The following is a 22,287-nucleotide window of genomic DNA, read 5'->3' as shown; positions in this document are numbered from 1 at the left end:
CATAGAAAAGCCATGTATTTTGAAGGGTACAAGAGTGCTCTCCCACTAGGATAATGTCCTTGCTTCTCTCTATACATTGGAGTGACACAGTTCCTTTGCTGCCACTGTAGAGAGCTGAATGGAACTCTCTCATGTCCACAAGCTAGTTAGCTTTTTACAATTAGTTACTCTGATTCCTACAATATTGGCGGTCATGCCTTGTAGTCAGTCAGGAGCCAGAAACTGGAGCCAGCGGTTGGAGCTTGAGACAGAGACTCCAAAGTCAAGTGAAGGATTGAAGTTGGAGTCAGATTTAGGATGAGCCAGGGGCCAACCTGGAGTTGGAGTAAGGAGTTAAACCAGAAGGCAAAGCTGGCATTGGATAGGGTGGAGGCGCAGGGACTTGGAGCAAGAAAAGTGGGAACCAGGGACAGAGGCAGATCTGGGATAAGGTGAACAGGAACAGGCAGAAGTACAGGGCACAGGAGTCAAGCAAGAAGACAGGGTCTGAAGTGGCAGGTGGAGATTCACCTAGTTGCTTGGATGACTTCTTGTACCTTCTTCTAGCTTAAGTGGTGCATATGAGCCAATTGGTGGGGCCAGATGATTCACCCAATCAGGAACTTCATGGGCAGAACCTTTGATGAGCTCGAGCTTCTTTAGCCCCCTTCTCCACTGGCTCCAGTGAGCTGCTGGGTGGTGGCCCAGGGTGAGATCTGTCATCCCTCATAGTTACTTGGTTAGAGTTCTTTAGTATACTTAGAGTATCTGGAGCCACTTGCTTTGGGTTATCTCTGAGCTATTCTGGGTCCCAAACTTCAGAGAGGATTCAGCCATCTTTCCTGAGATGAGATGCACACATCTGGTGTCTAGTATGCCTGGGAGAGGCTCACATAGAGTCTCAGTGCACTATTTGCCATTTCTTCACCCCTCAGACAAGGAAGTTCAGAGACTTAAGACTTCAACTGCATTTGGTTGCCTTAAACCTTCAGCTGGACTGTTCTAAAACTCCTTTTTTTGAGTTGTGAGGTCTGTCTCTGTGCTAAGGTCTTCTGTGAAGAGTCCTGAAGCACACCCTTCCACCCTTAGTGTTGGCTCCCAGCTCCATCAAAACAGACTGCTCTAGCAACACCGTTATGTCCACACTGCTGTTGCACCAAAAACTCACACAGCACCATTAGAGTTGACATCAGTCGGTTCCAAGAGTGAGAAAAGTGCTACCAGGTCTCCTTGTAACCTGTTATTGGGAAGTGAAAGGAAAAGAGGAAGCATTCTGATTCACAAAAGGAGCCTATGGAGAAAAAGAGGAGGTGGTATTGCTTTCCTCCTCTATTGCTTGTCACCTCCTTACCAGTCTCATCACTGCACTTGGTAAACACATCTCCTCAACTTGAGGTTCTGTACTTGAGTGAGTTAGTCATCTCAGTGGTGCACATATCTGTAACACATTTGATTTCCCATCTCATGACTGAGGGACCTCTTTCAAACCTTTTGGCTTGTCTCTGCTGCTTGACTATGCAGAAATATTTGTCATTGGTATAGATCCAGAATGTCCTTGAGGAGCACGGGATTCCCTCTAAACTGACCACACAAGCTCTTGCAATTGGCTCCTGAGAGCCTTAGCCCTGGTCTACACAACGAGTTTAGGTCAAATTTAGCAACGTTGGATCAATTTAACCCTGCACCCGTCCACGTGACTAAGACATTTTTGTCGACTTAAAGGGCTCTTCATATCAATTTCAGTACTCCTCCCCGACGAGGGGATTAGTGCTGAAATCGACCCTGCTGGGTCGAATCTGGGGTAGTGTGGATACAGTTTGACGGCATTGGCCTCCGGAAGCTATCCCAGAGTGCTCCATTGTGACCACTCTGGACAGCACTCTCAACTCAGATGCACTGGCCAGTAGACAGGAAAAACCCCGTAAACTTTTGAATTTCATTTCCTGTTTGGCCAGCGCAGCGAGCTGATCAGCACAGGTGACCATGCAAAGCTCATCATCAGAGGTGATCATAGAGTCCCAGAATCGCAAAAGAGCTCCAGCATGGATCGAACGGGAGGTACTGCATCCGATTGCTGTATGGGGAGACGAATCTATGCTATCCGAACTCCATTCCAAAAGATGAAATGCTGGAAGTTTTGAAAAAAATCTCCAAGGGCATGAAGGACCAAGGTTATAACAGGGACCCGCAGCAGTGCCGCTTGAAGCCTACCGAAGAACTAGAGAGGCAAATGGCTGCTCTGGGTTAGAGCCCTAGACATGCCGCTTCTATGATGAGCTGCATGCCATTCTAGGGGGTGCCCCTACAAGTACCCCACCCCTGTGCTTCTCTCCTCCCTCACCCCTCTCGGGCTACTTTGGCAGTTATTCCCCCATTTATGTGATGAATTAATAAAGAATGCATTAATTTGAAACAATGACTTTATTGCCTATTATGTCTGTTAGTCTATAAGGTGCAACAGGACTCTTTGCTGCTTTTACAGATCCAGACTAACACGGCTACCCCTCTGATACTTGATTTATTGCCTCAGCAAGTGGAGATCAAAGAGGGGAGGGGAGGGCGGTTGGCTTACAGGGAAATAGAGTGAACCAAGGGGGCAGGTTTTCATCAAGGAGAAACAAACAGAACTTTCACACTGTAGCCTGGCCAGTCATGAAACTGGTTTTCAAAGCTTCTCTGATGTGCAGCGCGCCTTGCTGTGCTCTTCTAACCGCCCTGGTGTCTGGCTGCATGTAACCAGCGGCCAAGCAATTTGCCTCAACCTACCACACCGCCATAAACGTCTCCTTACTCTCACAGATAGTGTGGAGCACACAGCAAGTAGTAATAACGATGGGAATATTGGTTTCGCTGAGCTCTAACCGAGTCTGTAAACTGCACCAGTGAGCTTTTAAACGTCCAAAGGCACATTCTACCACCATTATGCACTTGCTCAGCCTGTAGTTGAACTACTCCTTACTACTGTCCAGGCTTCATGAACCATGGGAGCAAGGGGTAGGCTGGGGTAGATGCGACCGCACGGTGCTGCTGACTGGGAGAGCAGCCTGAGGCAGAAGCCTCCAGCTGGTATGATGTTCCAGGCCGGACTGAATCTCCATTAGACAAAACTTAAAGAAGAGAATGACCTGAGTCATTCCCATTTTTGTCCAGGCGCCCCCGACTGACCTCACTGAGGCTGGCCAGGAGCACTCAAGTCTGCCCAGGCACCCCTGACCAACCTAACCGAGGTCGGCCAGGAGCACCCACAAGACGCTGACAGCTAGCAGTCGTATTGTACCGTCTACCGTCAGCAAGGCAAGGGGATGCTGCTGTGTAACACTGCAGTACCGCGTTTGCCAGCAGCACCCAGGAGACATATGGTGACAGTGAGCTGAGCTGACTCCATGTTTGCTGTGGTATATCATCTGCATGGGTAACCCAGGAAAAAAGGTGAAAAATGATTTTTTGCCTTTGCTGGGAGGGAGGGAGGGAGGGGGGCCTGACGACATGTACCCAGAACCACCCGCAACAATGTGTTTGCCCCATCAGGCATTGGGAGCTCAACCCAGAATTCCAGTATGCAGCGGAGACTGCGGGAACTGTGGGATAGCTACCACAGTGCAACAGTCCAAAAGTCGACACTAGCCTCGGTATTGTGGATGCACACCGCCGACTTAATGTGCTTAGTGGGGACACGCACAATCAACTGTATCAAATCGATTTCTAAAAAAATCGACCTCTATTAAATCAACCTAATTTCGTAGTGTAGACATACCCTTAGCTATCTTCCCTTGCTGAAAGTTCCATTTCCCTGGAAAGATGCCAGCTCCTCTGTTCATGTGACTGTGCCTTCAGGACTCAGTGCTGTCCAAACCAACATGGCACCTATTTCAGCACTGGTGATAATGCTGAAACAAGTGCCCCTTGCAGCACTGGAGTCACCTCTATTGGTGCCAAGAGCTTTCCCAGCACTGATCTTCTTAGGCACCACTGCCTTCAAGGGGACCCATCTTTCAATAAGCACAGATCTGACCAGTGCTGGCAGGAGAATCATTGCCTCCTCAAAGAGTGACACGTGTATGACGACTGGGAGGAGAGTCCTTCAGAGGAAGTGCAGCAGTCACCAATCAAAGAATATACTGATATGTCCTTTAAGATCAAATTGAGACTTCATTTGTCTCCCCTGCAAATTAATAGAAGCAATTTCAGGAGCTGGTGGGGAGGATGGCTGTTACCCTGCAGTTACAGATGGGAGTGTTGGCAACATCTGATCCTCTTCGTAAGATCATGGAATGGCAGGCAAAAGGCAGAATTACACTTCCTATTCTCTGAGGACTGCTCAGTCCAGCAAAGGACATTTGGCACTTTCCTGTGTCCTTGCCACCAGTATATTTGGAGCAGGAGGTGCTAATTGTATGTATCCTGTACAATCGGAGGCACACTTTTTTTTTTTAAATGTATTTATTAATTGTTACAACATTCCTTGGCTGATTATCCATGTCAGAGTCTGCAGCCCAGGAATTATTTAAAAGTAACAGGGCATCCTTGTGTGCTGCCTTGGATAGAAAAGGGAATAGACTGGATGCTATTGTAGAAAAGGTCTATTCTTCTACTTCTGTGGGTTTGTGTGGCACATTATCAAGCTGTCATGTCCTAATGTAACTATGTGTCATGGCTTTCTGTTAACTGTATACTGGACTCCTTATTGGACGAACAGAAGGAAGCAGCTAAGAGCTTAGGCTGCCCTCAGCATGTCTGGCTATGAAATCTGTTGCTTGATCAATTGGTTAGGTGTTGTCTAGCGTTTCCAATTAACATTATATGATTTGGCAGGGTTCAGTTGTCTTGAGATCGGCCACAGTGTTAGTTACTGTGTGTGAGACACACATGCACTTACGGAAGATCTTCTGAATTTGAGTTTTATTAGCAGAATCAGCAATATCACAAACAGTACAACGTAGCAAAGTATGCAGAGATAATACAAACATCAAACTTACATATTCACATCATCATCTGCTGGGGATCCCCACAGAAGCTAGAATGACCCTTGGCCGACAGGTTCTCGGAAATCACCCACGGGCAAGTGCCACTTTTTATCAGAGGTTATGGTGATGCCTACTATGTCTAACGCATATTCAGTAGGGATTTCAGCCTCTTTTCTTTATCTGTATTTCCTCACCCTACTAATGTTGGGGTTCCTTTTTCCTGTAGGTTACTGGGTCTTTTACTTTGAGCTTATTAGCATATACATCATTTAGTTACCTTGGCATTGTTGTAGGCACATCAGCAGATGTCCAACCTTAACCAAAAGATGTCAGCTTTAGATATTTTATCTGCCAGCAGTTTAGCAACACTTGCTTATAACAGCATTTTGTCTTGTGATATAGGGTCGTTTACTGGTTAGTTGGGTATATCAAGTGTTTAAGCCTTGGGCCTTAGTTTGGCTTAGCTATTGACTTTACAGGCTTGAGAATGTAGGCTTTTACATTACTCCACACCTGTACCTTAGTGTATGCCTATATATTTATAACAACATAGCTGGCTACAAGTCACCTCCTCTCCCTTCCCCTCAATGGGGTGATTGCTAGTGAACCCTATCACACTGCTATTTAGGGTCTTAACAACATATACCATCCATAAGGAGACACTGTATCGGCTGTCAGGGATGAATACAAGCATAGGAATGCTCATGTACCTGGTATACTGCTGCTGGTTGCCTGGACACACAATATGGTTCCTTAGTTTGGGTTACCTGAGGTTAATTGGTCACCTGCTGTGAGATAATAGGATTCTCAGTGGAGACGATCGGGTTGGTTTTCTAGGGGAGGTATTTGGGGGAGTGCTTAATACCCTTTGCTTAGACCTCTGATTTTACAATGCTTACAACACAATACAACAAAGATTACTCCAGTTTCACTACAGTTCCTCTGTTCAGTCCAATCTCTATCCATAGAGGTACAGTTAACACCTAATCACCTCCATCCATTAACCTGGTGAGCATTTGTCCTGCCTTGGTTACTTCATTACTAATTTTTATCAAGTGTGAATCTTTACACTTATATTAACTAGCTTAACTTTAAATTAAGAAGGGCAATATGAAGCTGCAACATTGGTGTGTTCTGTCGGACTAGAGCCTGATATTCTGGTTTAGCAGTAAAAACCGTTTCATTTTTAAAACGGGTACTGGGGAAACTGCCGTATGTCCAATTAATATATGCACCTTTGGATAAAATCAGAATTTTTAGGGCTTGTCTACAATACCACATGGGGTCAATCTAAGATATGCAACTTCAGCTACATGAGTAGTGTAGCTGAAGTTGATATACTTAGATCTACTTACTGCGGTGTCTTTGCTGTGGTAAGTCGACAGCTGACGCTCACTTTTTGACTCCGCTTGTGCTTCTCGTTCTGGTGGAGTACCGGAGTCGATGGGAGAGCGCTCAGCGGTCGATTTATTGCGTCGACCCCCACTGGATCGATTGCTGCCTGCCGATTTGGTGGGTAGTGTAGACAAGCCCTTAGTCATGACCTTGCACTCTGACCAGGATAATATTTTTGATGGTTGGTCACTATACAATATTGGCCATCTCCACCAGAGGTCACCCTTTCTGTGGGAGCTTGGTCATCTTAACGAGGGATGATAACGCTGATTGGTTTCATAGTTGGTACCCTTCCTTTCGGCCACACAGCAGCATGTCTGCCACAAACACATTATACCTGCAGATGCACTGATGCCTTTTGTCAGAGCAACAGACAATTCATGGAACTTTCTAGGTTTGGGTGCCTTGATGATAGACCACCAGAGGAGGTACATTTATTGAGTCCTTAGCTACCAATTGTCTTTAAATCCTCATCTGAATCAAACAGTGGCAATGAGACTGTAAAGAAGACATAAGGATTTTGATGTGATGCAATTTTTTTGTTAAATAAAAAGTTGATCACCATATTTCTGATTTACCCCAATGACAGTTTTTGACAAGAATTTAAACAATTAGCTTTTCTCCCTGGGTTTAAAAAGATTTTGCATAATACCAGTTTAGCAGCTGCTCATCCTTGTCTAAATCTGTGACCTTTCCTAGTTCCAAGAACTGCAATGCATTGCTGATGGTATTAATACATATTCACTGTATGCTGAACAAATAATTTCCTTTCCCGTATACTGATATCTTTCCTGATCATTATTGTTTAATTGACTGATTAATTTTAATTTGAGTTTCATTAAACAGTCTACCTTTTTCATGCGTATTATCTGCTATAAATCTTTCCTTGTTTGATTGATCTTTTGTCCCTTGCAGCACTGGATTGACACTGTCCCTGTAATATAGAATGTGTCTCCTAACTTTTTCAGTATCCACCTGATTCCAAATTGACATTCCATTTCCAAATAACCTTGACAGTTTTTATGATCCCCAAAGCATCAGTTCCTCCTTTTCCCCTAGGGATACATTACTGATGCTAGGCATGGATTTCCAAATTTGTAATATCCTGCACCCATTGTTGATAAGCAGTTACCTTATCCACAAAGAATAATGAAAAGAACGAGGCCACTTTGGAGTCTTTCCAATAACTGTATTTACCCACATGCCACTTAACAGATTTAACACAACAGGAACATACATAAAGTGAACCTGATTGATGAATACCTCTGCTACAGGTGTAGCCACCTTCCCTCCCTCCCCCACTGATTTATTGATCGGGGAAAGATCTATTTCCAGTTTACCTAAGGTGACATGTTTACATCCACTAGCCCATAGCTAAGGGTCACACTTTTGCCTATTGGGCCCTTTACAATTTGATAGGACTTGCTAGGAGTAGGCTCCCTTGATTGTGCTACTGGAGATGAGGAAATGATTTGACCACCAGGACCCCTTTCAGATACATATCTTTCTTGTACATGAACTGACACTTTGTGTAAGGCTAATGCAGTCCCATTACTCCAGGTTGTAAACTTTGTCATCCGGGGGTCAGATCATACTGTTCCAAGGATGCCACCAGTGCAACATCAGGTGTTCTTACAGTGGACTGCTGTTGTCAGCTCCAGACCACTGTTACTACGGTGTTAGGGTTCACACTGTCTGGAGTTTTTTACCTGAAAGTCCATTTTCTCTATTTCTACTTTATGGGAATCAAGTACTGGAGATCAAGAGTCTTCAGTCAGCTTGGCTGGATACTGTGCATTCTGCAGACCAGGTGCTCCAAAGGCCTGGGCTTGCATCAGATTAATTGTGAGGACATTAAAGCTGCTGCAGAGGACAAAGAGCATTTTGCTGTGTGCTTGTTCCAACTTGGCCTCTGAGGATTTTGAGTTGTTGGACACCTGCAAAGGAGAGGTCTTTTTTCCTTTAATTGATTAGCATGGTAAAACTTTATTTACTTTGTGTATATTAGTAGTTACTTGAATATTCTATACAGATAAATCAGCTTGTTAAGGTGATATGGTTTTAACCACCTGTGGTAGCAACCGTGCTGATATTTTATATGAAAAGAGCATGACTTGGTTACCAATTTTCCAATTTTATTAAAATAGGCCAATTCTAACCACTACATAGCAATGCATCTTGCATATATGGTTGTGCAAGGATGGCAGGTATGTATCCATTTTAATTTTCTTCATTTGGGAGTCACTGGTTTGCTATAGAAGGTGCTTAAAAATGTTATTTCTCTTCTGTCCATCACCTTAAAAGGTGATTGGCCAGTTGAGGCAATGGAAGTGATTCTAAAAGCCATTAAGATTGTGGGAATTAAAACTTTCTAATTTGCTATCGGCATTTACCAGCTTTTAATTTTGATAAATTGATCTTTCCCACAATCCCTGAAAACTGTGGCTAAAGAAGGACGGGGTCTGTTCTACCAGAGCCTTAACCACTTTTCTGCCACTGCTGTCTGAAAAAGAAATCCACTACTACTAGCAAAAACTATTTTTTGGATAGGAGATACCCTTCCAAAATTACTTTTGTAGGGCTGCTAATTGGTTCCTTGCTGCCAAATTGTCTTACAGTAATTTTATTTTCCTTTTATAGGGCTTTAAGTCAAGGACTAATTCTTTGACTTTTCGTAATTGAAAGAATTGGACGGGAGTGACAAGCTGACTCACAAATGTGTTTACATCACAACTTGTTTACGTTATGCCCCCTTGCACTCCTTTTTGGCTAATAAATTACCTTTATTGTTTTGGATGTACAAAGAGTCCATTTACAAAGACCTTTTACCTTGCAAACAAAGGGGTTTGGTGGGGCAAGAGGTGAAAACACTAATTTAAAATGAGTGCCATACTTGAGGGGTGAACCATTTGAGGAGGTGAACCCTCAAACCCGGTACGCATATATCTATAGCAACATAGCTGGCTACACACCTCAAACTCTGCTGCCACAGCCACTGCCATAGCTCTAAGGAGGTATTAATGACTTAGATCACTAGGCCTTGCTGTTGCAAAAATGTAATTTGTAAAGTCAAAATGGCTGAGAATTTAAAAATTGAAAAGTAACATGGTGAACCTGGTGATATTCTGAACAAAAAGAGCTCTCAACCACACTTGTAGCTGTTTCCATTCTTTCACACTGACTCAACAGATGGTCTAGGCTTCGGGGTGACACACGGACAGGAGACTATCCTGGAGTAGTATTATATAGATACTTTTAGATTTAATTTGTATTTGATGTTTGATTTGATATCTTTAGAATGAAAATATTGAGACTAAGCAATCCTGGGCTCTACAGATTATAAGTGCTGTATAAATACAAAGTGGTGGTTTTATATTAATTAAATACCTGAATCATTAACTTTGACTGTGTTTCAAGTTCATTCTGGATCCCAAAACGTAATGAGTTTTGTGATGTTGAAATGCCAGGCGAGGCTATTCTGGTTTATGATTCACACACCTTGTTTGGCATGAATCATGAACACCATGTCAAGTTTTAAGTCCAAGTTCCCACTTCTAAATCAGATCCTAGAGGGAAAGCATACAAAGGTACTTCCAGCTCTAGATGATGTCATAGACTGGGTACTCTCAAGAAACTATTCACCAACTAGGGGGGAATTTAAGGATATCTTCTTCTAGCTCAGTCAATACTTCAGCCCTTTTTAAATATTGAGCTTTGAATATAAAATCTAAACAGCCTTAGTTTATTCTTTAGGAAATCAACTTTACAAGAAAATTGGCAGCTTTAAATTACAGAACTTGGGGATTCTTTTCTTTTCTTTTTTCAGATGAGTAGAAAATACAGTACTGAACATTATTCTCAGTACTTCAGCAAATGCTTTTCCTGTTTGCTTGTTATATTACATCATTAGCTATTTGATTCTGTTTTTCAGGATGTTGGCTAAAGATGAGTTGGTGGCCATACTTCAAAAATGTGCAGAGATTTTTATATCACCTTCTGGAAAACAGTTTAGCAACACGGTAGAGAAACTGGAGGAGTTCCTGGCACGATTTCAAAATCTGGAAGGTAAGCATGTAACCTACTGCCAAATTGTTTGGCATCAATAATCTGCTATAAAATGGCCTCAGAGGATCTAGATTCTGATTAAATTCACTGGCCCTGCTGATGTCTTATGATATTTTGAGATCAAACCCAAAAATTTCTCCACATAAGAATATCAATATGGCAAGCGTTTTTGACATGGAGTACATCTTCTCAAAAATGATTGATATGCAAAATAGGGGTTGTTGATATTTGTATTACATCTGATGAGGCCCATCATTTGTAAAATGGAAAAGTGGTGTGAAACAAAGAACTGGACAGATCAAAGGAGGTTGATGATAAATGACATCTGATATATATATATATATATATATATATATATATATGATATTCTTTAGGTTTTTCATCAAGTGCTTTACAGCTTTCAAAAACATTTCATGAATAAGTCAAAACTTGAAAAAAATAATAGTAGCAAACTCGTTTACACATACATCTGGGCTCGTTACTATGCCAGCTAATAAAAATGTGCAGATTAAGTCACAGATCCAAATAAGAGATGGATTGTTCAGGTCAGAGTGGCCTGATTGCAGTGGTAATGGTCAGTGGCAACCTGTAGAGTTCAACAGTGAAGCCCAAGTCAAAAAGTGAAAGGTCCTATATTAACAGCCTCTTTGTAACCGCAGTATAGAGTATAGCCAATCTCAAGCATTCAAAAATGAGTGGCTTAAAATTTGAGATTTTAAAAAAATATATAAATACATTTGGACTTTTTGTTTTTGTTTGCCTTCATTTTCAGAGCCTTCAGTACACTCTCTCCATGTTTTCAGGCTTTTGTCTGCAACTATGAGGGCTAGAAGCTTACTTTCTTGTTTGTAGATTAAAGCTGACATTATCCCATAACAGTTGTCTTCAGGAAATGAGGCTTTAAGAAAGACTTCCAAGATCACAAGAGTAATGATAAAGTTGCAGAATTTGGCAACACTGAAAATAGGCAGCACATCTACAGTCTTCCCTGTGTTCATTAATGTACCTCACCCTGATTTTGACAAACGACTTCTAGGGTGAGGGGGCAGTATAGTCTCCATGCTTATTGAATCTTTGTCCTTTGTTGATACTGACAGAAAACTGTGGTGATGGATTTTATGATGTTGACACCTGTCCACTAAAATTGGACTGCAACTACCAACTCATTTCATGTAATCCACCAAACAGCTATCAGACTTCACTACTGACCTGAGCCAGACTTAAACCTGTGACCTACAGGTGACAACCCCATAAGCAATGCAACTAACCTAACAGTCTGTTGCTTTGAATATTATTAGTTGTTACTGTGATAGGAATTGTTTGTTTTAAAATGAATCAAAATTGAGACTTCACCCATCACCAGAGAATCAGGATTTTTTTTTAAAGCAAAGTTGCTAATTATTGATACAATTATTGATATACAAACTACAGGGTTCTGAAAGCAAAATTCAGGCATAGGTTAAAATTAAGATAAAACTGGTCAGTCAAATGCTTCAGTATGTTCTATTTTTCACTTTGCTCTCACTTCAGTAAATCCAGGTTATGGAGTTTGGGAATGGCGGATGAGAATCTATTTTCTCTTTAAAAATTTTGCATGGGAAAAATGTAAATTTACAATGTGAGACGTTTTAAAAGCTCATTAAGTGGCTGCTTCATTGAGGTCAGTGGAGCTTTGCCAATTTATACCTGTTGAGGATATGGTCCAGAAGTTTGAAGTGAAATGTAAGTGAGGCATAGGCCTTGTGCTGGCCCTCTGCACAGGGCTGAATTTGCTGTTTTTTGAATAACTGTTCACAATATAAATTACACAGTGAAGTGTTGTTGCCAGGGGAAAAATGTAATAGCTAACTGGACTTGTGTCCTCATCTAACATGAGAGTACCATTGACGCTGTCTCAATTTCACTTGCTTCACTGAGTTTCTGTAGATATTAGAAAAAGTTTACCCCGTGTGTTGAACACTGGTTTTGTTCCAGTAGCAGAAACCAATGAGGTACAAGATGTGTCTGTGTCATCACAAAAGGAACTCCAGAAGAAGACAGACCTCTATCACCTTCAGAAGGTCAGGCCAGTTTACTTTCTACAAATTAGTTTCAAGATTTATTTTTTTCGAGCTGTTAATTATTCTTGGTTAGATCCGCCCTGCACATAATAGTTATGAGCGAATCATGTTCTGTGAGTTACTTGAAAATTTAATATCCTGCCCAACCTACATGTCAGATAAGAAGCCACAGGCTTGAAGAATTTCCGTGACTCCTGCCTTTCTGACTAAGCATACTGGCCTTGATTTAAAAAGCCTGCAGCACCACAGTCCCATGCATATTTAACTTACATTGGCATGTGTTGACATTCCTCCGGTAAGTAGATTTCCCCACACAAAGAATAAATCACTTTTCTACTCCACCTCCTTCCCCCACCTATCAATCAATTCTGATCCTAACCCTCTACCTCTCTGTAGAGCTTCCTTGCAGATGCCACTGTTGCCTTCCTTAATATGCAGATAGCTTCAGCCTCCAGGTTTCTTCTCCTACATCTGGATTGTCTGCTCCCAGTTCTACCCTTTTCTTCTTAGAGGAGAAGCAGCAGGGGTTTCTCATTTCCTTCCACCTCATTCTTAAAAAGAAAAAAAAAGGAGTTAGTAGCATCTGATTGGCTCTGCCTACCTCTTCTCTCCCTCCCTCCCCCCATAAAAGCAGCACTGCAAGAAGCTCTCCAGCCTTACTCTGACTAAAATTTCTAGTTGCCCTAGGCAAGCTGGTTTTTCAAGCCTGGTAGCAGACTATGAAAACAAGGTGTGTATGAAGTGCAACTATGGAGTGTTCTAATGTTTAGTTCAACGTCTCTCTACACTGTTTTGTTGTAGCTAAATTGACAGCGAGTGGTACATCAATACCTATTTCAGCACTGAAGGTGTTTTTATTTATATATTTAACTGCACATGTTGAGTCAGACCTCATTGCATCTAACAAATTCCTATAATAATGCCAGTTAGCATTTTGATAGCACCTTGCATCATGCATCTGAGAACTGTTCAGACTTTTAATCTGCACATCCTCCCTGTGACATAGGTTCATATTATTATCCTCATTTTGTGAATGTGGAAAGTGAGGCTCTGGAAGGCTAAGTGACTTGTTCAAAGTTGCATAGCAAATCAGAAGCAGAGCTGGGGTGAGAATCCAAATTCCCTGTGTCTCCGTCCCTGGCTCCCACCAAGAGACAACTCTTTCTTTCCTTTTATAACACCATAATGTATGTTAATTTTAGGAGTGGAGAAAAAGCAATCTGAAATTTTCTTGTCCTAGCCTCAGGACACTAATGTCAGGATTAGTGTTAACTCTGTCTTAGTAAAACAGACTCTCACAATGAAAACATTTATTTCCATTCTTAAGCAGGCAGATACTTGTATGCCTTCTGTAAGAAAGGGAACACAGTATTGTCAGTCTAACTTTATTTCCATTTAGATTAGTATGTGTTACCTAGGAGAGCTATGGCAATCGTTTTTCATGTCTTGATTTGTAAAATGCAATAATCCTGTCAGTATCACTTTAGATGAATGGGTTTGCCATCCAAAGTGAGTAGGCTATGCATTTTCTGTCTTTTGTAGACTTTGCTGGCGTTGAAAGAATCAAAAAGATCTAAGAAGCTAACCAAGTTTGAAATGCTCCGGTTCGAAGTTGTTGACTTTATAGACAGCCTGGTAAGGTGAGCTTTCCTGTTCTTTGGACCCTTTAATAGTTGATATAGTATCATAAAATACCATAGAAAATAGATATACATGCGCACACACGGAACAACAGTTTACCAAACAGTTCAGACTTGGGAGAAACAGCTGTAGTCCTGCAATATGAGACATGTCCTCTCTACTCTTTTTATTTCCGTGAAATGTTGCTGTTGGGTGCCCCTGTAGCCATCTATGTCAGGATGAGGGCTCTGAAAATGCCACTTTTCCATAGAATGCTGTAAGGAGTCTGAAACATAAATTGCGCAACTCATTCCTGCTGCTGCAGAAGATGAAGAAAAATATGGCAGTTGACAAGAAAAGGTCAAAATGGCCCACACCATAATCAGTATTGGTCTATCCATTATTTCTTTTCTGCATTGTATAGGCTGGGATTGATATCCATTTCTATTTTGGCTAATGCAAGGCATGACAGATGGGTTCGTGGAGACAGTTCCAAGCGTAAACATCCACAAGGAAGAAAGTGTGGAGACAAGGGTTGGAGAAGGCTATGAAGGCAACTATTAGTTGTGCATGTTCAGTAGAGGGAAGGATCAAAAGTATGGAGCAAAAAGGGACTAGGACAGAAGGAGCTAGATTGTGCAGAGCTACATAAGCCAAGACAAGAAGCTTAATTTTGAAAACAAAGGTGAGAGCAAGCCAGTGAAGGGATTTAAAGATTGGATGGGTGGTGTAGGAGTAATGAGCACAGCAGATGACTGGTGTCAGCATTCTGGGTATTGCCTGCATTGTTGGGTGAATTTGCCTCGGATGTAGGTAGGATTCTAGATAAGAAATGTTTGAAGTGGGAAGCTGAGTTGATGATTCCTAAAATTCTCATTTTATTTGACGTTGTTTCCAGGTATTGGCAGTATCTTATTTTTCAGAGATTTTCTGCCCATGCCTGTTGTGAAATGCACATTCTTGCTATCTCTGTGAAAGCTTAGCTTTCAGTGGGGTTTTGTAGTGTCCCTTCAGTAGAAGAGCTGTCTTTTTTCATACATCCCATGTTGTTCTTTTAGAAGTTACCTTGCTCCTGCAGAGATGCAGACCCTGAACGAGGTGGTGTATTTCAACACAGCTAACACCCTCCGTGAGCACTTGAATGCTGCCCCACGGATTGCTCTTCACACAGCTCTGAACAACCCCTATTGCTACCTGAAAGTAAGAAATGGACAACAACTGTGTGACTTGTTCATAGTTCTGTGTGTAATTCATGCATGGTCTGTGTGAGGCTAATGTGTGCATTTTAATTTTGCTATTTCATAACATTTGGGACACAGTAGGGTCTGTCACAAGGAACTAGCAGGTGGCTCTTTATGAAGCAGCTGGGGAACTGGCTGACAGCCAGAGAATTTGCCTGATTCAGGAAAAAGCTGATGCTGCTTCATTAAGAGTTTTGGATGGGAAGGCAATTTCCAGAGCGTCATTTTTAACTGCCTTCTCTACAGAGATAAGCAGAAAGACTTTCTCACCCTCCACTTTGACTGGGTGACCCTGTGTCCCTGAAAAGAGAGTCCTCCAGTTACCAAATCTGGTTCCATAGGCCCTGTTCATATTACAAAAACAGTGTTTTGTCCTGTGGCTTTGTAAACTCATGTAGATGGACTGTCTGATGGAGCTGGAGGTCAGCTGAACCGCTGAAATTGAGGACAGACTGGCTGTATACGAAAGTATCTAAAAGACTCCCTCCTCCTCATGCCTATAATAGTGATGCCCTGCCCCTTCTTGTTCCAGACCTTCAGTGATCCGCTCACCACCTCCCCATGAGCTCTTGAACCAAACCAGCTCCCCTGCACATAGTCAAAGCTACAGGGTGGCAGGGAAGGAGAAGGGGTGGGTGGGAGTGAGGCTCCTTGGCTGAGGAGAGGCAGGAGTTGGCATTCTTTTCTCTTTCCCACTCACATGCGCAGTTCCCTGATGCCCATCCAAACCATCCGTGTCCCAGTTTTTTCCCTTTAAAAATGAGGTCATTTTTCCACATAACGAGATTATTGCAATTCATAGATGTTTGCATGCTTGCTGCCTGAGTCAAACCCAGCACCTGATAAGCCGGAACCAAACTGGATAAATGTTTGTTTGAATTCTGTGATCCAGTCTGTGTTGGTTTTGTTTGTCTGTGTGCTTATTTATCTGACCCTTTACAATTTTATCTGGTTATAAAAACACAAAAGACTTAGATTAGGAGAGCCAGCTAAATCCAGTTTCTAATGTGCTTAATGAATATTCTCTTAATTGAATATACAGAAATGTAAAAGACCTAGATCTCTATCTTTACACATTTGTTCTTTGCATTTTTGATGCATTTCTTATGCTTGTTGGGTGTCTAACTCAGTGCCTAGTAGGAGTACTGGCTGTAGCAGTGTATTACTACTATTTTAATCTGTTTGAATTGAAGATATAATTTCCCCAACAGTGTCTATACATTCTGCAGAGTTTGTACTTTTCACCAGAGCAAAAGTTCTCTGATAAAGATCTTACTATCCAGAGCTATTCCTATCAAAAAGGTGCAGGCAGGAAAGAATCTGCCACTGTAAAGTACCAGCAAGTGATTAATGATATGACGCCATTTCTCATGGGACTCTAACCCAACTTTTACCTCAGCAAAATGTGAACTGTATTGGTATTTAGCCTGACAGAAATGTGTACAAAAGAATTGTAATTCTTCTTCGAGTGCTTGCTCATGTCCATTCCATTGTAGGTGTGTGTGCTTGCCACATGCCCTGGTGCTGGAAGTTTTTCCGTCAGTGGTATTTGTAGGGGACCAGCTCTGGCGCCTTCTGGAGTGGCATGCGTATGCACTGGTATAAGGGGTAACGCCAGCTCCCCCTAACCCTCAGTTCCTTCTTACTGCCAGTGACCGTACTGGAATGTCTTCTTGCCTCGGCAAGCTTGCTCCTCTCAACTAGTTGTGAACTTTCTGTATATAGTTGTTAGAAATTGGTTAGTTTTATAGTTCCCTTAGTGTTAGGGTTGCCAGCCTTCCAGGATTGTCCTGGAGTATCCAGGAATTTAAAGATTAATCTTTAATTAAAGATTTGTCATCTGATGAAACCTCTAGGAATACATCCAATCGAAGTTGGCAACCCTACTTAGTGTAGATTTCGTTTTAGTCCTGAATGGGACTTAGCCTAGGGACGGGGCATGTCCCTATCCCCAGGCTTCAAACCTTGTGACTATTGCAAGAAACCCAGGCCAGTCAGTGATCCCCATAGAAGCTGTTCGAATTGCTTAGGGGAAATCCACGTTAGCAAGAAGAATCACACAAGCATGAGACAAGTGTCTCACAAGCAAGCGCTTCAGATCGCAGACCAACAAGGAGCAGGACATTCATCTTCGAGTGCTCCTTATGGAGTCGGCCCTTACACCGGCCTCAGAGCCGACCAGGTCGGACTCTGCTCCTAGCATTGCGGCCTCAGTGCAGAGTGTTCCACTGGCACCGGCCTCAGACCAGCACCAATGCCCATCCCCAGTACCAGCTAAAAAGCAAAGAGTCTGGGAGGGGATGTTCTCCTATGTCCCATAAAGGGAAGGAGAGGGTCGGAGGAGAGCAAAGGCACGCGAGGGGCAGCTCTTCCCCTCTAGACAGAGGTTGGGCTCTGACTCCCACTGAGTGGTCAAACCCACTCCAAGACCCACCTGCTACCCTGGGGAGCATCAGAGGCACTCAGCACCTGTGATGCTGTCCACACTGCCTCGGAGGTGCCTCATTTGAGTGGTCCCCATGAGTGCAGCATCGCTCCTTGCCACAGGGGATGTCCCATCAGCTCTCACCTGAGCAGCACCACCCAGCCCACGGATGTGAGTTGGCTTGCCTGCCAGAGTTCCTTGTGTCGTTCCTCAGAAACCAAGCAGCGTTTCTCGGGCTCGAGGCAGCAATCACCAGTGGGCTGGCGCAGAGGCGCGGCACCAGTCCCCAGAGCCCTGGTGCTGGGAGTGCCTGAGCCACTCTCCCAGCTCATGGCACTGCTCCAGAGGGTTGAGACATCTGTCCCCAAAGCCCCATCGCTGGAACGCCAGAACAGTTCACTGCAAGCACATTGGTGGACTCTGACACATCGGTGTATCCACTCCCATTCCTGCTCCTGCTCAATGGAACAGCATCACTCGCAAAGCATAAGGTGTCAATCACCAGGGTGCCGTCGCCTATCTACCGAACGCCGTCACTGGGATTGTGGCACCAAGCACCATTGCCCTCATACAGATTCTCAGCAGCAGTCTGAGGCCAGAACCGATGGGATCGAGGTAGACAGGCAGCCTTGGCACCATCCTGGTCCCCCAGGCAAGTATCCCCCTCCTCAGGTTTTGACAGCAAGGAGGAAATCCTGCTCACTGGCCAGGGCCAGTGATCGGGGGCACCGGCATTCCCCACTGGGCCACAAGTGGCAACGTGGCTCCAGGGTCAGTGGCCTGCCCCTTTGCAACTCTGGAATCCCTGGGGATTTCCCCAACCATTGCAGGTGCATAGGTCAGCCTTGGGGGCATCTGACAAATGGTCGGCGACAGTCTTACACCTGCCCCCTGACTCGGATGTGCAGTCAGGGTGGGCTCCCCAGGTTCAGCCAGCCTTGGCTGATGCCCGCATGGCAGAAGTGGTAGAGTTGGTTGACCCGCCTGTACCTGCCTCCTCGTCTTCTTCGCATGATAAGGTGATAGTGGGGCCCTCTCACCCCATTCCCCAAGACCATGCCAAGGCTCACCAGGAGCATATGCGCCCCGTTCCAGAGGGCGTCAGAGCCAGTCCCATACAGATACCACTGAGGGAAAAACTTCCAGCACAAGTGTATGGGGCAAGCACGAACACCTACAATGGAATGGACATGAGCAATACATCTTGAAGAAGAACAGTTACAAGGTAACTGTCTTTTCTGTCCTGATGGATTGATTAGAAACCCAGCTACTGGCAATTCAAAATACCACAGCTAGGAACTGCTTGGCCTTGTGTCAGTGCGATATGGGGAATCTGAGCCCAAAATATCCCTGGGGCTTAGAGAATCATGGAGGCATCATATTTTATCTTGCAGGGAGGGTGAGTTTCACACAGAACTTGAGTAATAATTCCCATCCCACCAAGATGTTTGGAGCAGCAAAAAACAAAAAATTCCATAAGCTGCATCTAGCCCTCTTTTTTTTTTTTTTTTTTTGGGGGGGGGGGAGGGATACTTTGACACAAGGCCCTTGATAAAGGGAATAAATAGAGATCCTGAAAAACTTATTTTTCCTCCATCTGCTCCCCTCAAAAAAGAGCACAGCCAGGTTTTTAACTTGTTCCTGAGTATCTGTTTATGCTCCTTACTTGGAAGCAGCACTAGTTGCCAATTAAATGTAATGTTGGTGTTAAAGGTCCTCCTTTTCATTAATGATTGTGTTCTAGAACAACTTCCTGCTTACCTGTGTAGTTATTTCCTGGCAGAGACAGATTATCTGCTGTTACCTTAGGAAGCTGAGGTTTCCATGAACACTGCTGCAGCTTCCTCAGGGCATGCTATAAAGACCTGGCCTTAAGATCTTAAGCAAGCTGTCATTCTCCAAACTCAGGCATAGACCATGCATTGCTGATCAATAGTATTCTCCCTTGATTAGTTCCTTTTTTCCTATGTTCAGTCCAAATGCCCGCACTATATAAGTTGGGCCTTGCCCTGTTTTACACAGCTGTTTGATTTCAGACCAAATCAAAGTGGTCTTACTGGTTTGTAAAATGGTAGCATAGGGAATGAATTACATTATTTTCATGAATTGCTGACTGGTTCACCAATAATACAGTACAATTTATCAATCTAGACATCAGCTGCATTAGTTAATAATCACACTATTTAGACTGAAACCATCTGTACTGAACTGTCAGGTAAACTGACATCATACCTAATCCCTTCAATTTCTGTCATCTTTGCATAGTGTTATTGAATATGAAAATCTGTTAGACTGAATTTCTGAAAACTCTAAGGGAACTTCCCATAGACACTGGGATTGCTGTACCCAATCGTGAAGCTAAAGCTCATAAACTGGAAGAATCAGTTGTAAAAGGCAAATTTAGAAATTTTAATAAACAGGAAATGAAGGTAATTCCTTGCCTGGTCTTTTCCTCTGTATTGAAAAACCTTTGCTTATAGTGGTGTCCTTGTTCGGCATTTTTTAAACTTATTTTCTAACTGACCTATTATGCAACCAAATGTTGACGTATGGGTTTTAGCCCCGTTATTAGCGGCTGATAGCAGCAGAATCAATAGCGTTGTTCACAGTGGGAGCTCCTGACCTGTCAGTATAGATAAAGTACTATGAATAAATGTGTGAGCTGATGTCACAGTGCTATGGATTGCAACAATACCATAGAGGATTTTTTTTCTTAGACAAGGTCCTTTTTTAACTTCATAGTCAACTAACTAAAGCGTTGTCAGTTTGGATTTCCTGACATGTGGAATGGTTTCTGAAAATCAGACTTCAGCTTTGCAGGTACTGGTTTTCAAACCAGAGAGAGGTGATGGTTTGTACCAGTGGTCCCCAACCTTTTTGTGGCCAGTAGCACATTCATGTTTTCAGAAGAGTGTGGTGGGCACCAACAATTTTTCAAGCCTTATTTTGTATTTGTACATTAATACAAAAAAAAAATTAATATTACATAATATATGAATCCATAAGATAAAAAGGGTAATTTTACATGTAAAAGGTATTAATTAAATTATTTGGCAATTACTCTTTCACTTTACCTTGTGAATTTGCTCTTTTTTAATCTACCTGTAAGAAAAATTAAGGAGGTTTTACAAAATAAATATCAAACAGTTTTCATCTTATTTATTTTAAAAAAGTAAAACATTGTTTTATATTTATTATTCTTTTTTATATATATAATATATAGTTTTTATTCTTATATATTTATTATTCTTACTTTAACATAGAATGAAGCCTGCAGCCCTGGAGTTTCTGTCCCCAGCAGTCGCGGGGCCGCAGCTTTGCTCCCCTGCTGGGCACTACGTGGGCGCACATAAATGCCCCGGCGGGCACCACGTTGGGGATCACTGGTTTATACACATTGAAGATAAAATTATAAGAAAAACAAGTAAACTTGTTAATGTATGCAGACAGATTTATGCTTATACTCCTTCCCTCCCTGAGGGGAAAAAGCACTCTGACATCTATTTATTTGATAATGAGGACGGAGATGAAGTGCTAATCAATTTCTTACCTGATCTATAGAATTAAATATTCCTTACTCTGCTGTACAAAATGGAACAAGCAAGAGAGAAGGGGAATAAACGTAATAAAATACTTGCTATGGGTGCTCCACTGTAGGTGTGCTTGCGTCCCTGAGCTGCTGATCAGAGAACTTTTATAGCAGTGTCCATTACGCCCACACACGTGCTGTCTATCCTTGTGCCCTGCCACAAGACTAGCCAATGTACGCGGGCTACCCCCCCTCGGTTCCTTCTCAACTGCTGCAGCTAGAGACAGAGCTATTGGCCGTCCATTACGACCATTACCTTCACTTACATTTCTATAGCTAGTCTCCCCAGTCACAGCTGTAGTTTTCTTCTTTTCTATTTTCTTCCCAAAGGGGGGGGGTCATTTTTTTTCCCTTTTTTTTCTTTCATTGGGGACCCTTTCCCCAACAGGATAATGGCTGGTTTAGCGGACTTCACAAAGCACCTCTCATGCAAAGAGGCTATCCCTATAGCAGATGAGCACTCCTGGTGCATACGCTATCTTGGGGAAGGCCACATTCCATGGAAGTATGGTCTCCGCCAGCAACTCAAGCCCAGGCCTTCTTGCAAGGACAGGGAGTTGAGATCAGAAGGTGATCTTCATGGAGACAGCCCTCCCTGGACCCCCACCAAGAGTCCCCTGGCATATGTGATTCTTTCCCACAACCCTCAACTTCCAAGGACTGTGAGTCGAAGAAATCAGCCACTGACCCCTCCTATAAGTTATCGAAAAATAGAGTAGGAAATCCCCATAGTGAGCCCCAAGCCAACCATAAACAATCTCCAGTACGCTCAGTATCCTCTCTACCATCTGCACTGAGACAATCTCAGACCAGTACCCATGGCAGATACCATTGACGCACCTAAGAACCCAATAAGCACAGGCACTGAGTTAACAGCACCAAAGGACAAGGACAGGAGTCAGCACTCCACTAAGATGATGGTGCCAGTACATGCTACTCCATCAGCACC

General features: G+C 43.0%; 1 protein-coding gene across 3 annotated transcripts in view; it reads left to right on the top strand.

Moving 5' to 3' along the window:
* Positions 1–22,287, top strand: part of ORC3 (origin recognition complex subunit 3) — a 260,786-nt gene that overhangs the window by 229,704 nt on the left and 8,795 nt on the right. The window contains exons 14-17 of one of the 3 annotated variants that reach the window (XR_007773973.1): positions 10,270–10,403; positions 12,378–12,463; positions 14,006–14,098; positions 15,142–15,283. Coding sequence is in view for 2 of the 3 variants with exons in the window: in XM_050950111.1 (XP_050806068.1) it covers positions 10,270–10,403; positions 12,378–12,463; positions 14,006–14,103; positions 15,142–15,283 (460 nt within the window). In the remaining variant the exon portion in view is untranslated. Of the gene's footprint in view, positions 1–10,269; positions 10,404–12,377; positions 12,464–14,005; positions 14,104–15,141; positions 15,284–22,287 lie in introns of all 3 variants that reach the window. The other 2 variants (XM_050950111.1, XM_050950112.1) reach the window with 2 other exon arrangements.

This window comes from Gopherus flavomarginatus, chromosome 4, assembly GCF_025201925.1.
Source record: "Gopherus flavomarginatus isolate rGopFla2 chromosome 4, rGopFla2.mat.asm, whole genome shotgun sequence".
NCBI lineage: Eukaryota > Metazoa > Chordata > Testudines > Testudinidae > Gopherus > Gopherus flavomarginatus.
The sequence above is the reverse complement of the archived record's forward strand: the minus strand, read 5'-3'. Positions and strand labels throughout refer to the sequence as shown.